Source organism: Lutjanus erythropterus, chromosome 18 (assembly GCF_056507025.1).
Source record: "Lutjanus erythropterus isolate fLutEry1 chromosome 18, fLutEry1.hap2, whole genome shotgun sequence".
NCBI classification, from domain to species: Eukaryota; Metazoa; Chordata; class Actinopteri; order Lutjaniformes; family Lutjanidae; genus Lutjanus; species Lutjanus erythropterus.
This window is the reverse complement of record NC_139334.1, coordinates 9,369,113-9,393,177: the sequence shown is the minus strand read 5'-3', so window position 1 is coordinate 9,393,177 and position 24,065 is coordinate 9,369,113. Positions and strand designations below refer to the sequence as shown.

The following is a 24,065-nucleotide window of genomic DNA, read 5'->3' as shown; positions in this document are numbered from 1 at the left end:
AATTAGTGTATTACCTGCAGTAGATGCTGGTTGGCATGCTTCAAGTTTGAAGAAGCAGATACAAGTACCAGCACAGAAGCTAAGCAATGAACTGCTGTGGACAGGGTAAGCAGCAAAACAAATTTTAGCCACTTAAAAAAGTCCATCGAAAACACAAAACATCACATTTAGTGTACGCTATATCTAGAACATTTCCATGGCTCCAGACCAACCCAACTCTATGGGTAATATCAGCAACTTCACCGCTCAAAACATAGGAATTGCTGGTCTACTCCTGCCTCTATCTGATCCTTCTAAAACACTAAGGTCACACAATAACACAAAGAAACTAATTGGCAGCAGTAAACCAGCAACTCCTGTTTTCTGCAAGGTAAAATTACTGATGTCATTCATGGTCAGTCACATTCAATATTCAAATAATAATGATAATAATAATGATAATAATGATGATGATAAATAATCTACTGTAGTTAATACAGTGACTATCAATAAGTACCTCATACAACCCCACATTAAATAATCTGAACTATCCCTTTAATGAGGAAGCGTGTGGTTGAGCCCATGTGATACAGGTCACCTTGAGAACCAGCAGGGATTTAAGTGCATGCATCTTGCGCCCTTGCATCTGTGTGTGTCCTCACCTTGGAGGCTCGGAAGCAGAAGGCGGTGGCGACAGTGTCGGACCTCTCCCGGTCCTGCAGCACCAACCCCCTGTCCTCCGTCAGGGCCAGGTAGTGACCAGTGGTCAGGTGCCGCAGTCGGAAGGGCTGACCCCAGCGGATGTGGCTTCCACTCCAGCTGTCAAGGTCACATTCACACGTGAAAATGAAGCACACTTGCAAACATACAAGGAGAAAAAGTTGCCTTTCAGGAGCCCTGGAAGACTAATATCCGCTAATTAGTTGATCTAAACATTGCTGCCAGCTGTTAATTATCTAGCGTGGCATGTGGTAGAATAATTATCAAATAGCTGAAAACATTTCTCTGATTATGCATTTTGTTTCTGTTCAGGAAATTCAAAACAAGCCCGGGTCAAAAAACACCGGCAGATGTGACAAATATCATGTTTGACACAGGAAGGGAAATGGAAAAACGGAGAAAGGCTGCATCCCTCTGAGGCTGTAAAACAGCCACGATCAAAGACTTGAAAAAGGAAGGGAGAGGAGGAAAGAGAGAGGGGGATGGAGGCCACAGTGCAGCATTAAATCATAGGTAGGGAGAGGGAGGAAAGGACAAAAGGGTGAGGAGAGGAAAAAAACAAAGAGGAAAAAGCAGATACAAAGAAACAGGTGGGATGAAAAAATAGGAGAACAACTGAAAATGAAAAACTAAAATTACCACTTTGCAGTCAAGTTGCAGTTTACATCCATGTCTGTGTTCAAACTCATATAGTATCTGTAGTGAAGACTTTGAAGAATATATATATATATATATATATGTATATGATTCAGGTGAATATACATTGTTGAGCTGATTAATGAAATATCATCATTGTATCAACAGGTACACATGAAGGTGATTATGATGTAAAGATGGATTCTTACAGCTACACAGAATGTGGTATTTTTGTTTTCTCCTGGAATTTAAGTGAAACTCAGTCCCCAACTCACTTACATGATCACTATTAACGGGGCGTACTCTGATTGTGATGCATCGTGATTGCGATGATGCTCAAAATTCAGATTGAGGCAGCGAGTGAAAGGGAGAATAGATGATATGAAGGAAAACCAACACTGTGCTAGTTACTGTTTACTCATTGTGTCTTATCGGTCCCCCTGTGTGACATCTGGAATCATCCAACTCATTCTTAAAGGGTTCAACTCAAAAAAACAAAAATATGTATTAGTCCTCTGCCGGTAGTGCTATTTATCCATCTTGTTTTGGTGTGAGTTGTCAAGTTGGCCGTGGAGATTTGAAGAATATATTTGAAACTTGGCAGCAATGTCTGTTTCCAGAAATCATGACCTGGTTACTCAAGATAATCCACAGACCTTGTGGTATGGCCAGTAACTCCAAAATTCAGCAACTCACACCAAAAGAATCTAGATGAATAAATATTTTATGTTTTATTTTTGATGTACTGCCAAAAACCTATTTTGAGGTCACAATGACATTCCAATCTTTAAGTCAAAAGTGTCACCTATCAGTGTCAGCCCCACAAAATACAGCAACAATGTCTCCTCAGTTCAGTTCATCATCAAGCATTTAACGTCTGAGTGAAGTTTTATCAAAATTACTGCATCAATTCTTGAGTTATGACCAAGAACGTGTTTGTCAAGGTCATTTTGAGGTCACAGTGTTACCGATTCACACCAGCCAGACTAAGTGTTAAATATGGTGATGGTAAAAAGAAATGTGTTTTGTGAGGTTATAGTGACCTTTGACAACCGAAATCTAATCAGTTCATCTTTGAATCCGAGTGGATGTTTGTGCCAAATTTAAAGAAATGCCATGAGGGCTTTCTTGTTCACAAGATTCAGATGGACATGAGGTCACAGTAACCTTGATCTTTGACAACCAAAATCTGATCATTCATCATAAATCCAAGAGGATATTTGTGCTAAGTTTGAATGAACTTGTTCTTCACTTTCATAACAATGGGAGGACATGAGATCACAGAGACCTTGATGTATGACCTCCCAAATCCAATCAGTTCATCTCTGAGTCGAAGTGGACATTTGTGCCAATTTTGAAGAAATGTGTTGCCAGTGTAGAGGTATAAAAAGAATAAAAGAGGTAAAAGAGGTAGTGAGCAATAGGGCGGAAAGGAATAGATGACAGATCAACCCACCTGATTCGGAGTGGCTCCAGCCTCCACAGCGACCTGGCCTTGGCTCCGGCTTTACCCGTCTCATAGTTGACTATCCTGGTGGATGCCAGAGAAGCATGAGTGGGTGGTCTGTCTGCAGGATGCTTTAAATGTCTAGCCACCACTGATTCTGTCAAGGTCATTCATCTTGGCTTAGAAGAACACCACCTCTTTGCTCTCATTTGTCACACTGATATTCACTGGGTGGATTCAACTCAGACACGTAAAAACACACACACACACACACACACACATACACTGAAGCATGGGCTGTATTTACTCTCCCGACTCCAGCATCACATCCTTCAAACAGAGACATGTGCGCCCTGATAACCCACAGCTACACTGTCTATCAGTGATATGGGTGACTGAGTCCAAAGATAAAAGAAATCGCTCATCACCCTCCCGTTGACAGCTTGGAGTGTGTTTGATCTGCTCCAGAAAAATGTAAGACCTCTGAAAAGATCACTCCGTCTGTTGGATTTCAAGGACAACAGTAGGAGAAAAGCCAAAGCTGGAAATTAATATCTAATCCCGCCTCCCATATTTGCCACGCTCTGTTCTAAAAATAGCCACCATGTGTGTATGTGTGTTTGTGCCTGGGAGGAAGACACATCTCCTGGCACCTGGCGGACTGTGAATGGGTCTTGCCCGCTGCTTTGACCCACTTCAAGCCCAGTGTGCCATTTTTCTGCAGCCTACCTTATCTGTGTTGGCACCAAGCTGCTACGCTGACGACAAAAATAACACAGCAGCCATTTTGGCTCCCTGGAGAGCCCAGTGTCACGCTGGTCAGAGGTATTTTTATGAAAAGAGCTGGGAGCTGAGGAACCATGGGTAACTCACAGGTCAGTTAGCTTCTTGTGTGCTACATAACTGCTAAAGTGTGACCCTCTAGTGCTGCTGCGGTGTAATCTAGTTTGTTCAATACATGCTGTGCTTCACACCTCTGCTGCTCTTCACTCTGGTCTGATCCAGGGATGGCCACCACCTCATCATGTCCGTGGAACAGCCGCATCACATGACCACCCAACAGGTAGCCTATAGGAGGAGGAGGGACAGAAGCGTTAAATTTTCAAACTGGCCCAGGGACCAACATGTGTCCTTGAATGGATTGTAGGGGGTCCCTGGTGAAAAGAGGACTCTTAATTTTTTTTGCATTCTAACTTTTTATCTTAACTTTTGAACTTTTAATACATTTTTTGTAAGTTAGAATAAAAAGGAAGGTAACAGGCTGTTTTGATTCATTATACCCTAGTTTGATTATTGATTAACCAAATCAAAAAGACGAAAAAAAGAGCAGAGCAGAGATTGCATTAGACAAAATCCTCTTAAATTGGGGGTCTCTGGTCTAATGTACATCTACTGTGCGGGGTTTTGGCATGAAAAAGTGATCACCGATCTTATAAATGGGTTATAAATCTATTTTTTCAATTTGTCTGAATTAAACAAAAACTGAAATCCAGGCAGATCAGATTATAGAAAACTTTGGCCACAAGGAGTTTTAGATTAGGAAATTAGGATTTAAATCGATTCTCTACATTTCAAAAAATGAGTGGCCTTTTATGAAACAAATGTAACAGCTACATACATTTAATCCTGAAAAAGTGTAGTGAAGTGTAGCAGTAGCTTTCCTTGGCTAATTAGAGGAAACTTGAGATATATTTGTTCTGTTTACTTCTGTTTTTTGTTAGTTTGTATGTTTTGAATTTGCAAACTTGAATAAATACAATAAAAAAATTACGAAATTTGGGGGAAAAACTGTGATCAAATCATGGAAGCTGGAGTTTTGTGTGTGGTCTCTACCTTCTTCTATGTTGCTACCAGAGCAGATAGGATGAACGTTCCACAGGGTTTGCATGAAAGAAGCATCCACCTGGATGTTACCATTGGAGATGGATAAATGCTGCAGGAAAGAAGGAAAGATTACATACAACATTTAATTATTTGTGCACATCCACACCATTGACAAACCTGGAAACATTTTTTTTCACCTACATTTCTGCTTTACAGAATGAAATGATTTAATACAATGAATAAGACTGCATAAAACATTTTTGTTTGTAAATATATTTCTGAAGAGGATGAACTGATAGCAAACAAATGTGTTTTTCTAGACAGATCGGCACTGGATTTCCAAAAATATTCCTTCGACAGCAAGTGTTGACTTTTCAGCTTGGGCTCAACTAGAATTTAAAACTCTCTGCAATCACTGATCCAGAAGATGACTTGAGCCTGAAAACTGACTGACAGATGCCATGAGAGTTTGGGGCTTTATACCATCTGGGGGGCTGTAATGTCGTGCATGTCTGTGTTTGTGTGACTGTGTTTGTATATGGGTGTCAGTTTCTGCGTGTCAGACTCCAAAAAGCAAATTCTGTGGCAGCTGTGTCCTGCTCATCGTCCCTCCCCAGAGTCCCTCTGCAGCCCTTAGGCACTGTCCCCACATACCACTGTGTGGGAAACAGCGGGGATGGACTATCAGATTGACATTGGTGACTGTAAGGCGATAGTGGTCATCTGGCCGTGCCCCTGCTGCCACTGGGGGGTAAACACCGCCTGGCTGCTGTCACCAACTTCATGGATCATAGGGGACATGTTTTCCAGGGTTAACATACCACAGTGCTATGATGCTAACCTCAGAGGGGATGAAGGTCTATGAGGAAAAGAAGCCAATTGCTGAAAAGGTCAGCAGCTCAGAAGAGCAATAAGAACAGAGTCATTATTAATGGCAGTTTGACAAGGGTGATAACAGTAGAGGCTCATCTGAAATTCAACTGGCAGCAGTCAGAATCCACTAAAGCAGACTTTTCCACCACAGCTCAAATGTTGCTTAATGTAAGTGTTAGCAGTCTCACAGTCTTCCAAGAGCAAAAAGTTGTCGCTTTTAATGTTAAGCCTTCTGCAGGAGAGAGGTCATGGCGAGAGTGCAGTACGTGGTAACTGGATTGGGATAATCTGGAATTTTGTCACATCAGGAGAAGCAGAGTTGATGTGCTCCGACTAAGACCTTTACATAATGCACATACACATACACGTAGACACACTCGAGCTACAGCTTCAGGGACAAAGGACTAACAATAAACTTACAAGGTATCGCTCTGAGGACAAGCTGACGAGGATGAGGTCATCACCAATCCGCACCTTCTCTCCTTCAGATCTCTGTTTGGAGGCAGGGTGGATCGTCCACCAACAGGCCTCACCTACAGTGATACACACACACAAACACACATATATACACTATGTATGCTGCCTCCATATTTTAAAATAAAGAGACAGTTCACCCCAAAATAAAAAAGAGCTAGATGGCGTTCGGCTTGGGGAAGGCACACATCTGTATGACCGATATCTCTAAAACTCACACTAAACAATCTAGATGGTTAAAAGCACTAAAGGTATGAGGAAAAATATATATTTTTGGTTTGGGGTGAACTGTGCCTTTAAACTGATATAGAGAACGGTTTTGAGAGCATGACATTGCCACTGTCACAATGTCATTTGTAATTACTACTAATGCAATAAGGCAGCCAGGCAGAAATGAGAATGCAGACACGTGGATGCACCATGGCAACAATCTCTTTAAGTCATATTGAGGTGACTGCTCATCTGCTGCATGGTATGAAATAAATAATAATGCAAATAGGAGGTCCAGATATCAGATACCACAACAAGACTATTGAATGTGCAGCAGAGATCTAATCAGCACCATGTCTACTGCTCTCCACAGGGAATATTACCCGAGATGCTGGAAAAAAACACACGCTCATGAACAAATAAGTTTCAGAGAGAGAGATAAAGCGAGAGGGGACAGAGATAGACTGAATGAAAGAATCAGAGACAGACAAAAGAGAGGCACAGCCTGAAAGAATGAAAGAGGGAAACAGGTGGATGAAAGCAAATCGTGCCAGAGGTGTCCTTTTACCTGTTGAATCCTCCTGCAGGCCGACATCAAAGGACAGCTTATCTGTCTGTGACCTTGATGTCTTCAAACAGGCCAGGTACTGTGGTCAACACACACGGAAAAGAGCGTCACACACACACCTCTACTGCAAAAGACCTTGCTCACATGCTGCTGTTCATGTGAACATTTAAATCCTGCTAATCAGGTCTGAATAATGTCGTTCTTATGATGGTGGCACTGATAGCAATTGACCCTTCCTAAATCCCCCAGAAACATCTTTTAACATCTTTAAAATTTGGTTTCCTAGCACAAAGTACCTAAATGCAGAACACATAAGGAGGTTCCAAAATGAACTGGACTTAGGAAGGGTCAACTGCTAAGATTCTCTTACCATAGAGCTGAACGAATGCCGCAGGAGGATGGCGTGTCCGTACAGAAGAGTCTTGTGTCCGCCACTTTGCGCTGCCTGCCAGAGATAATTCACACACACAAAAACACACACATGCACACAGATACAAAGTTACATGTCAAGCTCAAGCTCCTGACAGAACAGCCCCTGTGGTCTCCCTCCAACTGCTTCAATCTACATCCGACCTCTGGCGCCGAACGCTGACCTCAGCAACGACCTTCACGCCATCGATGATGACCTCAAGCTTAAAGCATACATCTCCTGGGGAGGTTTTTTGCCCCCCCATCTCGCCAATGAAGACATGCAATCTGACTTGCCACAGGAGATGGTGTTTTCTGGTTCCTGTATCCGTGAGCGAACAGGATACGGGGTCATCTTTCCAGCACTCCGACTACAGGAATGTGGGAAGGATGCACAACTACGGTCAGTCTCCGATGCAATGTCAACATTAGCAGGGAGTGACACTGCTTCTTATGGGGTTGGGTTAAGATGCAGGAGGGGAACAGATGGTATCTCTACTGTTAGAGATGCAAAGGGGATAAAGAGAAGTTTTTGTTGGTTTTCTTCGGCAAGCAACTCCCATGTTACTCACCTTCCTTATGAGCCTCTAGGAAGCATTAAGGTAAGAAAGAGTGTTGTTATTCAGAAATGACTATTCTTGTTCTCCTGAGCCTTTCTGTCTGCATCTGCCTTATTTTGGTAGAATTTATTAAGGGAATAGTTTGGATTATTGGGAGTGTTTAAAGAAGCAGATAGTGGCAGCAAGCAACAAGTGGTATATTAGCCACCTAAAGGTCCAGTGTGTAAGATATACAGGGGTTTGGCAGAATCTGGCAGTAATGGAATATAATATCCATAAATATGTTTATTTATTTACAATGGGTCCTCTTCCACAGAGACCACCATGTTATGCTGCCATATTTCCACAGTAGCCCAGAAGGGACAAAAGAAACACCAGGTCTAGATACTGTCTTGAGTGTTTTGTGCGAGTTTCAGGGCCACTCACTGCAGGTTCTCCGTAATAAGGGGGGGGGGGGTGGTGTCACTACATCAAATCATACACACTGGTCCTTTAAAAGGGTCAAAATAAAAAAAAGGTAATCAGTTTCAGTCTAAGCTCTATATAGAATATTTTCACTGTTTAATTTAGCTGGCAAAGAGCCTTTTCTGATGGGAAACCAGCGTTACATATGTTAAATATCGCTCTCTCCAAACCAACCAACCTCCACTGGCTTAATTGGCAGCTTTACCTTGCAGAACATGGAAGATACTGGTTCACTGATTCCTGAATCTGTTAATTTGTTTTTGTTATTGTGTGAATTTGGTGTTACAAACTGATAGGTTGGATTCACCAAAGTCACGCAATAACACAACAAAGCACACAACACGAGAACAGTTTGGAGGCACCGGTAGATCCGGTAGACCAGCAGCTCCTGTGTTCTGTGAGGTAAAACTACTGATTTCGCCTATGGAGTTTCGTTAGTTTGGAGAGAGCAATATTTGGCTCATATAATGATGTTTTCAAACCAGAAAAGGCTGTATGAAGCCAAAGTAAAACAGTGACAATATTCTAAATATGAGGACCTTTTTAAGTTGTTTAAAGGTGTTTGGCTGCTGATCCTGTCCAATGTACTCCTGCTGTTTCTCCAACCTGGGGGGTGTTGACTGCCATCTGCTGTAGGTTATACACTGATTATCAATAAGTACCTCATAAAACCCCATATCAAATAATCCGAGCTATCTCTTTAACATCTTGGGGCACATGTGATTGTCAAAAGGAAATTTTTTTGAGCGGGATTCAGGAAAAACATTCTTTGGAATTGGTAAAAAGCAATGCCACTGGCAAAAGATCCAGAAATGATTTCTGAAACAAAGCCAAACACCATAAAAATGCCACAATAAACTGAAAGTACAACCACTGCAGGACACTAATGATATGTACACAAGACTCAAAATCTACCAAAGCTGAGTAAGTCTTATATTTATCCGAGACATACATGAATCATGGCAGTGGGCTGTGAAAACATCCTACCATGCACACAGCCTCTCTTTGGTTCTGTTTCTTTGTCTCTATCTTTTTTCTTTCTCCCTCTATCCCCCTTGATTGGCTACAGGGACAATAGCCGGCCTGTGATTTGATGCAGTTGTGTCGTGCAGACTGCAGCACTGGCTTCCAGGCTTCTCCTGTGCTCCTGGCTACTGCTATATGCTGGCTGAGGTACTGAGCTTAATGCGGCGAGGCACATCCAGCTGCAATCACCACAACCAATAAACCCCAAGTCCTCCGCTCACTTCCTTATCCCACGGCTGGGCGCTGTGTGTTATACAGATAGAGCAGAGGGAGAGAAATTGTGGCTCATATCAGAGAGAAAAAGAATCCTCTGCATGTGGAAACACATTGCAGCAAAAATTCAATACACCTTGAGCAACTGAAATGAGTAAAACTGAATTACCCTCAGCTCACTGAACCATAACGGAAAAGACTATTGGATCAAAGAGGTTTAAGAGAAGAAACAAGCTATGCACTCTATCTCCTGTCCAGCTGTTGACCACATGCAACATCCTCATATCAATGTGAAGGTGTGACATTTAGCAGGATGCAGCCTCCTGGTGTGTGCGCCCTGCAGCAGATTACATGTGTGGTCACAGTGGTGTGGTTTCTCTCCATAAAAGGGGGTTGGAAACAGCCACAAGCGAACACCAAGCTAAAACAGAAAGAGCTGGCAGTAACAACAGAGGAAAAGAAACACAAGCATGGCAGATGTTGTCAGACTTTGACCGAAATGTACGCTTTTGACCAGCGACCCCCAGATCAAATGGGTCAGCGCCTTTTGGATGAGCAACAACAAATTCACACAGTGATCACTGGTGGATACTGAGCTAAATGGGGGTTTCACATTTACAGTGCACTGGCTGCAAGTGTTTTGTCTCTGCAGGTCCTCTTCCTCAGTGTCTTCTGGCTAAGACAGCCAGCACTACCGATTTGCTCCAGCCACCGGCTATTGATAAGGCCATCCGTTCAAAGACATATTGATTTCAGAGCCTCAGCCGAGACATATTCAACCTCCATTTCCCCTTTAATGGCGCTTCCTCCAGTGGCATTTCAGCGCAGGCGAAGAATGATGAATAGGTAGACAATATCGAAAACAGATAAATGTGAGCAGGGAGGAAACACTGAAGTAACAGTAGAAATGGCCAATCTAAGCCATCTAAAAGCCTCTGGGGGATTTGCCACAAAGGCACAGAAGGTGCAAAAGGTTAAGGATGAGAACTGTGAAATAAGCAAATCTTTCAACCAGTCTTATAATAAGTTTGAAACTCAAGAACATTAAAGTCCAACTGAAATCACATCTAGGGATTGTTAGTGCCAAAAATCATTTTTATAGTGGTGAATATGCTGGTGTTTTGGGGATCAGAAATGCTCCTTTTCCTCTCAGCTGTTGGAGGGGCGTGTCTTTGTCTGTGTTTGACTGACAGTAGCTTGCAGGCTGAGCCCCAGCAGGGGAACAGAGAAAAACACATCAACTTCTAAAAGGACCAAAGTGACATTTAAAGGTAAGTTTACTCTGTTTAACGTGCTGCAGCTGAGCAGTTAAGTAGCTAGTTAGCCCAGTGGTTTTCAAACTGGGGTTTGGGGACTAAAAGAGGTCCTTGAGCAGGTTGTGGGGCAGCCCCGGCAAAAGGAGAAAGAGAATATTGGAAGTTTGAACAACAAGAAATAGGGATGGAAATGAAGTGATCCTAGTTCAATAATTTGTTGACTATGAAGACTTAATTATGTTTAAACCTAAATGTTAAAAAAAATACTCAGAGGGGATTCTACAAGACAAAATTCTCTCAAACTAGGGTCTGTGTTCTAATGTGCATTTATTATGGGGTCTTTGATATGAAAAAGTTTGGGAACCTCTGATCTAGACCGCATAACTGATGTTAGTGATGCACTGTTTTCCTGTCTCGTTCAACAAGTTAAGGCTCAGGGGACGACCTGTGTTTATGTTTGAGTAACAACCCTTATTAGCTTTCCTGCTAAAGTCTCTCTATTATCTAACAAAATCTGTGGCTCTGTTGTGTAGCAGGCTGCAGTCTGTCTGTTAGGCAGAGTGAAAGCTGATGTTACTGCTTTATGCAAATATGGTTCAAAATGAGGCAATTTGTTTGGCTGTGTGGAAATAAGTTCTCTAACTATGTAGATAAATACCCAACAGGAACTGGATTTTGACAAATTAATTCAGAGGTAGGGGGTACCATCATAAAACCTAAAAACCTAAAATATAACTGCCTGCCTTTTGGTTTATGATATTCTCCCAGAAAATAATACAGCATGAGTGATTTACAGAATACATATGCTGTAGCACACAGAAAACATGCAATGTAATAAGCACTGTCCCTGAAAGTCGATCATCAGTCGGAGATCCCTCAGTCTCAAAGTTGTTTTTTTATGACAAAACTAACTGTGATGGACGCAATGTTTCCACATCGTAGATGACGAAGGAATGTATAAAATGTCAGGTAGGCCAAGCCACGAGACTCATGCAGGCTGATATAGGCGTTACGCGTGGCACTGAACCGAAAAAAACATACAAATTGTCAAATCTTTGTATTGATCAGTGCGATCCAATTCAACTGACAATATTCTACGTCAAGTAAAGCCCTAAATTTAATTTCAGTTGGATTTTAATGTTATGTTAAGGCCTTAAGAAGGTGCTGATGCAAGAGGAATGAGGCTGGACTAGCAGTTAAATATGTCCATTTGAGCTTTAATGTGGCGTTAAATATTTTGAGCACCATTTCTCTCTGCTGGTGCTCATAATTCCCTGCCAGCTAGCTCTTAGACTCCCCGCAGCGGCAGTGGAACCAATGATTTTGACTTCTGTTCTTCTGCTGCACAGACAGTGAGTCTACTGTGGCCACAAAGCTGTACTGCTGAAGCATCCATTTTATCTCAGAAGTCAAGTCAATGAATATGAGCCTTAGCAGCTGAGGATTTATGGAAATTCTTGACATCATTAGCCCTAGCCTTAGCTTTTTTGACTAAATCACTCATCATTTCCTGTCTTGTTGCAGAAATCTCAGCCTCAGCTGTTTGCATCATCTTATAGCATCTCATATCATACAGCCAAAGGGTGAGTGAGTAAAAGACGATACTGTGACGAATTAGACCTTATCCTGTGTGGTAGGGTTTACATAAAACAAATGATACTGCAATGAACATCCATCTGAATGCCCCGAGGACGAAACTAATGTTAATCTGACACTAATCCAGCATTGGTGCCGCTCTAGTTCTCAAGCAAAGGAGAGTGAGTTGTGTGAGAGCTGATGGTTGCAGGGAACCTTATTGGGAAGTCTAAAGAAACTCTATTTGTCCCTGTCAGCTCGGCAGGAGCTCAGACACAATCTTCTCACCAAAAATCCATACGATTATTAGTTACTTCAAAGCAAGGGCTCAGGTGTTTGCATAAACCATGATTTTTATTGATTTCTGATGTAGAGACAAATGTTCAGCGATGATGTGTTATAGTAGACATATATAGGACGCCAATGGGGGGAGAGTAAGAGAATAAATTGTGGATTGTGACTAATCTACTGCATCATGCATTAGAGATGAGAGGGGAATGGTATGAGTGGTGAACATACCCATCGATCCGGGCCACGTGTCTACCGTGCGGAAGATGGAGATTATACACAAAAAATAGAAGATAAAGATGGCAGAATTACACATCTGTCACAAAGTGAGGAAGAGAAGCAAAGACACTGCAAGAAGACGACTGAAACAGTGATTACATGTGCACATTCCCTCCAACAGACCCTCCTCTTTACTTATACTATATGGGACGTTATTGAAAAAGCCAAATATGCTGCTCCAATTTGTGAGAATTGGGACAAATCAAGTCCTGCCAAAAACCTTAAAAAAAATATTACTACTAACACTTTGCACACATTGCTGAAAAGACAATGCATAGTGAAAATGTAGAGGGATATCTGGCCATATTTCAAACTAAAACAACATATTTGATAACTCTACCACCTACCATAAGAAAACAGTTAACGTCAGCATTCATCTACTTCTTAGCTAACGTCACCAACATCGTTACTGCCATACACAGCTAAAGTGCTCGTAACACACTTTTTTTGCATGTAGTTTATATAAACAACACACTGATATATGTGTTCCTGTGAGCAAAAATGTTACATAATGTTACTGACTTAACCAGACCATTTCTGAGGTCAGGTGAAGAAACAAACAAGACAGTTAGCTAATGTTACATTACAGGCTGGAGTGCATCCAGTGGGTTTTACTTCCAGGCTGAATAAACGTATACAAGATGGGAGTTGATGTTTCAGAATTAATTCACACCTGATAACGTTAGCAAGAAGTGGCTGAATGCTAATGTTAGCTAAGGCAGCTAATGGGTTATAAAATACTAAACCATAATTTAATCAGGCATAAAAAGGTTTACTCTAAGGACCCCTGTGTCACTCACTGCTATTATTTTGAGTAAAAATATATCAAACTTTTTGATTACACAGCTAATTAAATATTTTATAATGCCACAAAATCATTAAACATTTCCTATATGTTTTATATTATAATACTATGACTTTTTGTTTGTCTGATGGAAGGTTTAATGGCCAAGAGATTGATCTTTTAGGATAATCAAAGAGTAAAAATCAAAAACCCCTAAAAACACAGTTTTGTCCCAGTTCTCAGAAATAAGTGACTGCCAGCTGCTCTCTTTGCTTGTAGGATGCTTATTTTACAAAGGAAAATATGTAGCTAAATTAAGCTGTTTTCCTTCAAGGCTTGGTGTTAATCAAATGGGCAAAAGTGCACACATCACTTGAGGAAACGCTGCAGTAAAGCCCGGACATCCTCATTAATATTCATAGGGGCCCAGACCTCACTGCAGTCGGGGTCCCCAGGCCACTGTAATGGGCCTATTTCACCCATTAATCTCTTTATAGTGACGGTACAAGTTAAGAGTGTTCAAGATAGCTGACTGCATTCATCACAATAAACTGTTTAACAACCTCTCTTCTGAATGTCTAACAGGATGGGACATACAGTACATGACTCAGAGATGGCGTATGAAGAGTTGAAGTATGGATTGTCAGGCTGCTTTGTATCTGTGTATGTGTGTGTGTGTGTATGTGTGTGTGTGTGTGTGTGTGCGCATCACTCACCCCTTCACTGTTCTGTCCGCTCTTAGCCAGCATCTCCTGCAGGGCCCGCACTGACAGAGACTGTTCCAGCACAAAGGTGCAGATGCACAGGTCTGGAGGAACATACTGTAACAACACAGAAATGGGTTAGAAAAAAAAGGCCACTTTTATTTACTTTACATACAGTATTCACAGTTGTGTGCTCACATGTGTTTTTATTGTAATAGTTTCAAGCTGTATGAAGTAGATTTTTAGAGTCTATAAAAACACAGTTCTCTTCTAAGGCTGTATAAAAAGTTGAGACCACAGAGGAAAAGAGCACCTCGGAAGACAAAGGGTTCATTGCTGAAGCTGGGTGTTGTCAATATTTCCTCTAATTTCCCCAAAAAGCTGGACTCACAAAGGACTTTTTTTTTTACACCATACCCACTCTCTCTAACCATCAAGATTAAAGAAAAAGGCTTTTAAGTCTAAGGAGTGTGCTGCTCATCTACTTCTGGGTAATGAAATCTTTAGCGCTATTAGCATGAGACTAGTATTAACCTGTGGACCTCTATTAATTGGCAATCATTGTGGAGGTCGTCTGTGATCTTAGTCCCATGCAAATTTGGCATGTCTGTAAATTGTAAAGAAAAAATTTCACCACAAATGACCATATTTCACCAAACACAGAAATCCTGTGATAATATTAGTCCTGTGTGAATCAGCATTTCTGTGATTTGGGGTAGTAATTTTTTAACATCTGTCAAATGTATATTTATGTTTGTAATACACATAGAAAGTGGGCAAAATAACTCCAAACTATATTTTTAATGTGGCTACTGATAAACAGATGCACCGTTTTGGTAATGTTGGTGTTATGCAGAGTTTGCTTATCCTGACTTAATGTGTCAGATGAAACAGAGATGTGGGGGTAATTTCTAAATCATATGAGGTGCCCTGGTAATAATAGTCCTGTGTGAATAGGGCTTTTGAAACAATTACCTTTTAATCTTCTTTGTACTCTTTTTTTTAATTTGGTATGGCAAAATTGTCTGCTAACAGTGGCTCATTTACATGTAAAGGAGCAACAGGAGATACAGACATTAGAGCTGCGTTTATGTCCACCAAGCAAATGTAAGTCCAATATTTATTTTCCTTTTAGCTCTGTTTTTGGTCTCCACCACCTACAGCTTGAAATTTCTGGCTTTTTAGCTGCTCCACTATGTTCACTAGCTAGTTATGTCTGCTGTTTGGAGCTGGTCAGGTAGTGTAAAGTACATTTATCAGAGCTGAAAATAGCTGACTGTTCCCCCCTGGAAACAATGCCAATGAGAGCAATGGCAGAGGAGGAGCCAGAAAACCAAAAGAAATAGCTAAAAGATGCAAAAATACTCCTTAGAACTGAGGGAAAGATAAGGTGATAACCACTACAGGGGCCCCCTTCATATTACACATAGTCATTTGATCCAATGTCAGTGAGAAATATTGATTATAGCCGCTTCAAATGGATGTCACTGTTAGAGCTGTCATAGTAGATTCACAACACACCATGTAGGCCCATCATGATGAGGTGCACAGTAAATGCATTATGTAATGCCTGTTATTTTCTTCTTGGTCATCATGAAATGAATACCACAGCCACCTGTCCAGTTTCCCATCAATACTGATTGTGATTTACAGCAGTATCCAAAGACCTTTATGCTGCATAAGCAAAACATCCACATATAGCCAGAAAAATGAAGGCTGCCCCCTGAGTCTTCAGGGATATTCTGATTAGATGCCCACTCATAAAGTCTATGCTGAGTGCTGCATTTTTACTGCTCTTGAACCAAGTTCGTCTTAATCAAGTGGGCGATATTCATTAAAAGGTACTTTAGAAACAGATTAAGTGCTCTCAGGTCAGTCTCTGCTCAGATAAGCCAGGTCTTGGAAAGAGGAGCGATATTAGACAAATGAAGAAGACGCCAAATTGCATCTCGAACCAGGGCAGCACTGGACGAAGACAGGAGAGGATAGAGGAAATTCACTGACAGAATGAGGAAAGCAGAGGTATGGCTACAAGATAAATTATAGCAACCTAAACACCCATCCTGGCCTCCTTACAGAGTATCTCAACTCCTCCCAAACTGGTTCATTCACACAGGTATATCTAACCTCATTTGCAAACTTTCATACAACCCAAATTCGGAGTGAAGTACTATGGATTTAGTGCACAAGCACAGCAATCTGATCATTAAAATCTGAGTCATTTTGAAGTATCACTGCTGCAGGCAAGACTGTGTGGACATGCTTCAGTGAAAACAAACAGAGATGACTTGATTCATGGCAATACATGCCAGTGTGTTGGAATCTAACAATAGTGTTTCCAGATTGTCTCATTGGCCGACTATAGACACGCTCCACAGTTGCTTAATTTAGACATCAACTTGAAATATTTGTTTTATTTTGAGAGATGGCATGAATTTGTTTTCATCCTAAATGCCTCATTTATGCTACTGCTGTCCAGACATGCAGAGAAACATTTGACACTCCCATAAATAAGTAGTTTCCTTCAGTAGTTTGAGGGAATATACCATTTCACTTTCTTCAGTTTAATGAGAAGATATTCCATGTCTCTCCCATTTCTGTTCATTAAAAAGCAGCTATAATCATTTTTTGAAAATACAAACAAAAGATCACTAATTGTATATGAAAGATATTGCTCAAAGTGATGAACCCACAGAAAATTATCACATGACTCTGCAGTTTTCCTCAGCTCTACAGAGTTACAGCATCTCTCAGCTCAATTTTTTGGTTTTCTGGCCCACAGACACACCATCTCTCAAACTAAAAAAAGTGATTCAAGTTGATGTCTAAATTAAATGACGGCTTTAGTGTGGTCTCAATGCTCTCATGCTGTTGTTTTTGGCCTCACCGAGAGGCTTTCATTAATGTAAATAAATAAAATAAAATATCTTAAGAACAGCTGTACACTAACTGAAGAAAACCAAATAGCAGACATAGTTAGCAAGGAATATTTAGCAGTTAAAAAACAGACCAAGAAGTGTAAATATTTTACTTCTATTTTACATAGCATCTGCTATATGTGCACATAGTTAGCAGGAACTGATTTCTAACTTGCATAATTAGCATAGAAGTTGACATCAGTGTATTGCTTGTTTCTGTTGTCACTGGGCTGATAAATAAAAAAAAACCCTGTTTTGCAGGTGCAATTATTAAGATACAGCCAGGAGATGGTTAGCTTAGCATAGTTTATCTTAGCATAAAGACTGGGATTAGGGGAAATAGCCTGACTCTGCCCAAAGGAAACAAAATAATAATTATTTGCCTACTAATGCATCTGAAGCTCATTTAAAAATGATATCGTTTTTGTGATATTCAAGAAACAGTCTGAAACATAACTGCTCATACAACCACAACTTGTATGTTACACTTATCGTGCAGATTACACAAACAATAAGAAGGCACTTTTTGTTAGGGCTACACAATTGCACAATAACAAGAAAATCACAATATGGCCAAGTGCAATATCCAAATTACAGAACCAAATCACAATTATATAATTATACTAGATACTGTAGTGTTGCATAGATGACCTGATGCACTAATCTTATCACATATTGTAAATTGCAATTTCAGTCAAAATAATCACAATATGGCTTTTTCTTTTTGGTTTTGGTTTTGAGGTTTCTTTTTGGTTTTGTTTTACTAGTTTTGCAACCTTTGGATAGTGTGACACTATTCACATTTAAATGTACAACACTTGCACATGTTTCTCCCACAGTCTGTATGCAATTTAACACATTTTCAGCATACTGTTTGGATCAGTGATGCCTCTGCACTAGTGAGCCTTCTCTCTACCAGTGTCACTGCAGTGAAATCATAATAAAGGGTCTGGTGGGAAGCAATCCATCCCCACCCTCAGCTCTCTGGGTGACTAACAGCTGACCTTTGCTCTCTCCAGGCGCAGGACTGTAACAGTTTGTGTGGAGGGGACTGTGAGCGAGCGAGCAAGGCAGTGAAATGAAGGTCTAGAAGAGCCGGCGGGGTGATGAGTAGCCAGCCCTGTCAGGATGTCCTCACGTAAGACAGAGCATGGGGACAGCTTTACAACGGCTCGGCCATGCCCTGACGTTTGGTTTATGACCAATAGTTTAATGAGGGAAAGAGCATAGCTAGATGGTGGGCAAAGATAGATCATGTCTTTATTTCTGTCTCCAGGGGAAGGGTCAAAAAGGGTTAAAGCTGATTTCCTTGAGGAGGTGACCTCAGACTCTGCCATTCCTTCTTAGCTTAATTGGAGGAGCTACTAAAACTGTTACGTGGCGGCGTAAAGAAAGAGCTAAAACAACCAATTTTGCAAATATCAACTGGCCACTGTTAGTTTCTTGATTCACAAAACAAAGGCACAGCATCACTGCCATTATGGTATGTGGTCATCTACCCTCCAGTGGTCGTAATATTGAGTCGCTGACAGGCAGGAACTGCTGGTCGTATATCACAATCAACCAGCTTCTCACAGTCTGATTGATGTTGCCATTTAAACTGTGCACACTTTAAATCAACCAGATCCTGTCGCACTGGTTCTGTGGCCCATTACTGGACTAGTTCACCAAAGAAAGGAGGCATCCCATTCAGTCGTCTGGGCCCACTTCTAAATTGCTGTCTTGGGTTTTTTCAACCTCTCCATCGCTGATCCCAAAGGTGGGGTGATGGCTTTTCATAAAAACGGCAGGCAATGAAGACAAAGTGCAAGATAGGGAGAACATCCATCACACCTGTCAGGTGTAATTACCATCCAATATTGGGTGAAAGCCTTGCCTCCTTCTGCGCACAATAACCCACCCCAACATACACACACACATTCTTTGTGAGAGGACAGAAGATACTAAATGCCAGGAGTACATGGACCTTTCATCCGTTCTTTCAGCCTCCTCATATTGTCCCTCTTGTGTCTCTTACACATGTGTATGCCTGGAGTACTGGTTTGAAATTAATCTTAGGCCACACTAATGGATTATGATTAAAAGACAATGGATGGGGAAAAAGGCCATTCACCATATTCACATGGCAGCCATTTTCCTGACATCACGCTCAGGGTGGGAAGCTTAAATGTTTTCCAGCCGCATTACCAGTCACAAGCGGTACAAACCTAGAGAAGTGTTATCATTTCATTGCTTCCTGATTGATCAGCAACTGAAAAGACAGTGGATAGTGAAAATCTGGAGTGACGTAAGGTCATAGCAAGCTAAAACTAACCCATTACCAACATATAAGTAAAATGCAGTGGATATAATCAAGCTTGTAATGTAGGCAAATGGTAAACTTAACTGTATTGCTGTCTCTGCACTCAACCTCAGCAATGTTCTAGTTAAGTCATTATGCAGCATTTTTTCTAACTGGAACACAAATATCTGTGTTGTGTTCATACAGATTACATCCAGCAAGTGTTATAAACAAAAATGTGAGAACAGACTGTTATTTTATTTTTTACCTAACAAACCACTAACCCAGTTTTAGCTGCATAGCTTACATACTTTACAAAAGAAACATGTCATCTGAAACATGATGATATGGACAGATATTTTCACTTTGAATCAGTCATACTGGATCGTTGAACGCTGAATCAATATATCAACCCAGGATACACCCCTACTTACCAACTCCCTCCCAACAGGAGCGTGACATCAGAGGAAAATGGCTGTTTGAATATGGAGAATTAGGCCTGCTGCCAGCAGACTTTGCTGGAGAAAAATATTCCAGATAAGCAGCAGAGCAACCATTGAAAGTGAGAGTATCTTGGGATTGTGACAGTTCTCTCCAACAGCCCATCAGCACTTGGATATTTCTACTGAAGAACTTATTGAGTAACACGTTGGAGAAGAAAATGTTGAGGATGGGCTTCATAATTCTCATAATTTGATAAAATGCATTTAAGTGGCAACCTGCTGATTACGAAGGCAAACAATTAAATTTAACACGACTGTCGTAATTAAAACTTTGCACTTAGTCGCACAAACCAGCAAATGCGTCAGCAGCTACAACTGTGCTGCAATAAAGCTGTAGGCAATTAAAGCCAATGACAGCACTGTTTATGAAACAATCCATCAAACACGTACAGGGGCGTAATTTCAGAGCATTATCATCTTACGACTGGCCCACAGAGATGCTACATCGTCCCTGAACACTCAGAAGGAAGAAAAGCTCATCATGGAGACTGCAGCGGATGTGAGCTGTTGTTCATGGTGCGCTGAGCTGCCTTTCTGTGCGTCTCTGCTTGGCTTCACTGAGTCTTTGCTGGACCTAAACACGGATGAGCTTAATGGATGTCTAGTTTCCATGGAGCTCTCGCCTGGGTGAACACATCCTTTCATCTCATTCACTTTCCTGAAAACGGCTTCATGTGACATTTGCTGAATATATTAGTGTCTGTACATGAACCTAAAGTTGATTATATAACTGCAGAGAAAACAAACAGATGACTTTTGATCAAGGAGCTGAGCAGAGACTCCCCATGCCAGTGACATGCGTCTCTGTGTTCCCCTGAATGTTTGTCAGATCAGAGAGGATCAAAGTGTGCGACGGTGGACTTATTGTTCCTACCTTTGCCTCAGATGTGGGCTCCAGGTAGCACAGCCGATTGCCCAGCCCCTCAGCAGCCAGGCAGAACTTGCGATTCTCCTTCTGGATGCAGGCCACGCACTGGAGCACCACTTCATCATCCTGTCAAGACAAAACGGACTTCAGTCTGTGTCCCTGCGAGTGTGTGCGTCATGTCCTGAGAGAACCCACATTCATCCATACGCATGCATGGCCATCCTAGTCCATTGATCTGGGGAGACTCTTCTGCCACTAAGGCCTTGAAAGTGTTTTCGTCTCTCATCATTCAGCACCATAGTGGGAGAGGAACAACAGAAGTCAGAAACAGACTGCAGGATGCAATAACAAGACTCTCAAAATATAATGACTATACTAGAACTGCTGTGTGGTAGGAGTGGTAATCTCGTGGCAATTTATGACTTGATTTACCGTCCTCCTCTACTAGATGGAGGACAGTGACAGGATGGTATTTTTTTTCTCCTGCGTTGGGTTGTTGGAACTGAAGTGAGCTGAGGTGAACTGCTGGGCTGATTTGGACTGAGCTGCTAAAGGTACATTCATAGCTGACTGTTAGGGAGGGGGTGGGGGTGGGGTTGTTCGTGGGTCAGTTCGTGGGGCTTATGCAGTGTCGGGGAACCATGGCTTTGCACATAACCGAGCCACAGGTCCACCCAAAAGATCCTAAACACAGAAATCATGGACAGTCTACCAGTTTAACTCAAGAATTCAGAACTACACAGTTGTCAGCCTTTTCAAATGTTTTCAGCAACTATGTTCTAACATGTATAATGTGTTCAGAAAAAACTCCCCTTTTTCCTTCTTTCCTTTGTAATGCACCATAATAAGTTTATCCTCACAAAACTGTTACAGGTGATCATGATGTCCAGAAGTGGGTTTAAAATTTCCAATAACTGACTTTTCGGCATCCATTCATAATCTTTAAAGAGAAAACCACAAAGCATCTAAGAATCGTTTTCATTATTACTGTTTGTGTTTGCTAGGAGCATCGTAAGCAACTGGACTTGGTTTCCTGAGTTAATCAGTTCAATCATTTAAGGACTGAAGAAGCCTCTTGGATGAGAGGTGAAACGTCTTCAAGAACCTCAGGACACTTTCAAACTAAGAGAAAAAACTGACTTGTAGGGCTGATCCAAATGCTTCGAAACTTGCCATGGGGAAAAGCTCACTGTCAAGTTGACTTTTCAGACTTTGGAGGCAAGAGCGGAAAAGTGGCTGATGTCTCCCCTTCTGTCCTTGTCTCTCATTAGACTGATAATTACAATCACAGCAAAGTATGTACGTAATTAATTACCACAAGGTTAAGGAAAGTATAATAGTTGTTTTGTGCCCCCTCACCCCCCTGTCAACACTTCAAATATTTACAAGTGATTCTCACTGAATCTTCAAAGCCCCAAAAATGGTAGTTTGGACAGCATAATTTACATAGTATTGCATTTTGTGTGGTTTGACATTGAGTTTGGCAAGTGTCTTCTCTGAGGCACTTTGGACTTTGCATGCACATACAATATTCAAGTAGCATATTGTACTAAAACTACAAGCCTAAACAGTCAAGGATCCATTCTAATAACTAAAATATTTCCCTCTTTTACAAGTTATCCTTTTTTCTCTGTCTCTGCCCTGCTAATTGGGGGGTTTTCCCCTCAAAACGCGACGATCAAACAGAGACCATCCACGGCTGCTCCCTCTGAGTCAACCCAATCTTCTTTAGGCTGTTTACAGTATTCAGTTTATGTGGTACAAATGAGGCAATTGATCAGAGCATTATATGATTAAACAGCAAGTAATAGTCTCAGTAAATTCATGCATTTATGTATGTAAGAGAGGCATTGCATGGCTTTGATGCTGTATAAGTAAGTACGTATGCATTTATGCATGCATATATATGAGCATGTATGCCTATACTTTACTTACTTACTTTTATTTATTGACATATTGAACTAAGAAATAACTTGTTCGACTTCTCACACTTCAATCCAGTAAACCTAAATACAGTGTTACAAATGTCATGTCATATGCTGATATTTTCAATGAAGAATTATAAGAGTGAACTGAGCAGAGTGCAGACCTCTGCCAGGCAATGGTGGCGAATGATGGTGAAGCACCTACTGCAATGTATCTACAGCAGCTAGATGCAACTAGTGGATATTTGCAGAGTTTTTAATAAAATTTATAATATAGCATAGTATAGTATAGTATAGTATAGCTGGATGATATAAATTGTTTTACAGCTGATTAGATCACCACCCGTAACTGAAATAAATTCCAACAAGAAACCAACAGCATGCTCAGTTTCTCACATCTATAGCAAATTTTTAATCAAGTTTGCACCTCCCATTTGTTCAGTAGCAGGTCTTGAATGCTCTAATATGATGACCGCATAAAGGCATAATGGAAATGGCGTTGAAGCTAGGTGAAGGTCCTTGAGTACACAGTCATAAATGTGCACAAAAAATATTAGGTGGATGGGTCCAATAGTCTTGCACTTGCTTGTAGTGAACAAGCTATTTAAATACAATATTAGCATCAGTTACAATCAGCACAAACAGCCACTGGCACATGAATTGAATTACCATTAAATGATCATTATATATTGTACATTATATAAACATTATCCATAACATTTAAACACTGTGTTTTATGTTAAAAAAGGCATAAAGAGGAGCCATAAATAAATAAATGATTTAAATCTTTAATGCAGATGAGCCATGTGGGCATTTAGCCCGTTTTCTGTCTTTGTGATGGTGTATCAATTGTAGCAATTATATACATCAGCCATGGCAGGTGTAGTAGAGAGTAATTCCCCCAATATGCATTCTTTTGGGAGAACAACAGCTGAAAACAAACATCTGATGCTGCTGCTGTGTAAAATGGGCTGATTGTGTTTATAGTGTTGGCCCCGTAAACGCTGAATTGGACATAGTTACTCTTCAGGATAGCAGGGAGCGAGCGGAAATCTGCTGATATGGGCTGCTACGGGATAGGGGGAGGGGAGGGCGGGCTTCTGCACAATGGCCAGCTGCATTATTTAATGTAAAGGGGATTGTGCAGAGAACAGAGTGCAGCAGTAGTAGTAGTAACAGTGACACTCTCCATTACAGTGCAGCATCATGCATGAGAGAGACAGAGAGTTAAAATGTCTAACATCTGCGTGTCTCTGAGTGTGTGCGTGTATGCATACAGTT

General features: G+C 41.1%; 1 protein-coding gene across 8 annotated transcripts in view; it reads right to left on the bottom strand.

The window, feature by feature from the left end:
* LOC146310615 (ryanodine receptor 3) overlaps positions 1–24,065 on the bottom strand; it is a 148,688-nt gene that overhangs the window by 98,210 nt on the left and 26,413 nt on the right. For all 8 annotated transcript variants that reach the window (XM_084741868.1, XM_084741872.1, XM_084741869.1 and 5 more), the window contains exons 2-10: positions 20,866–20,985; positions 14,302–14,406; positions 7,102–7,176; positions 6,732–6,810; positions 5,900–6,012; positions 4,616–4,715; positions 3,757–3,850; positions 2,792–2,866; positions 642–798 (exon numbers count right to left, since the gene is read on the bottom strand). In XM_084741868.1, the coding sequence (XP_084597994.1) occupies positions 642–798; positions 2,792–2,866; positions 3,757–3,850; positions 4,616–4,715; positions 5,900–6,012; positions 6,732–6,810; positions 7,102–7,176; positions 14,302–14,406; positions 20,866–20,985 (918 nt within the window). The remainder of the gene's footprint in view (positions 1–641; positions 799–2,791; positions 2,867–3,756; positions 3,851–4,615; positions 4,716–5,899; positions 6,013–6,731; positions 6,811–7,101; positions 7,177–14,301; positions 14,407–20,865; positions 20,986–24,065) is intronic.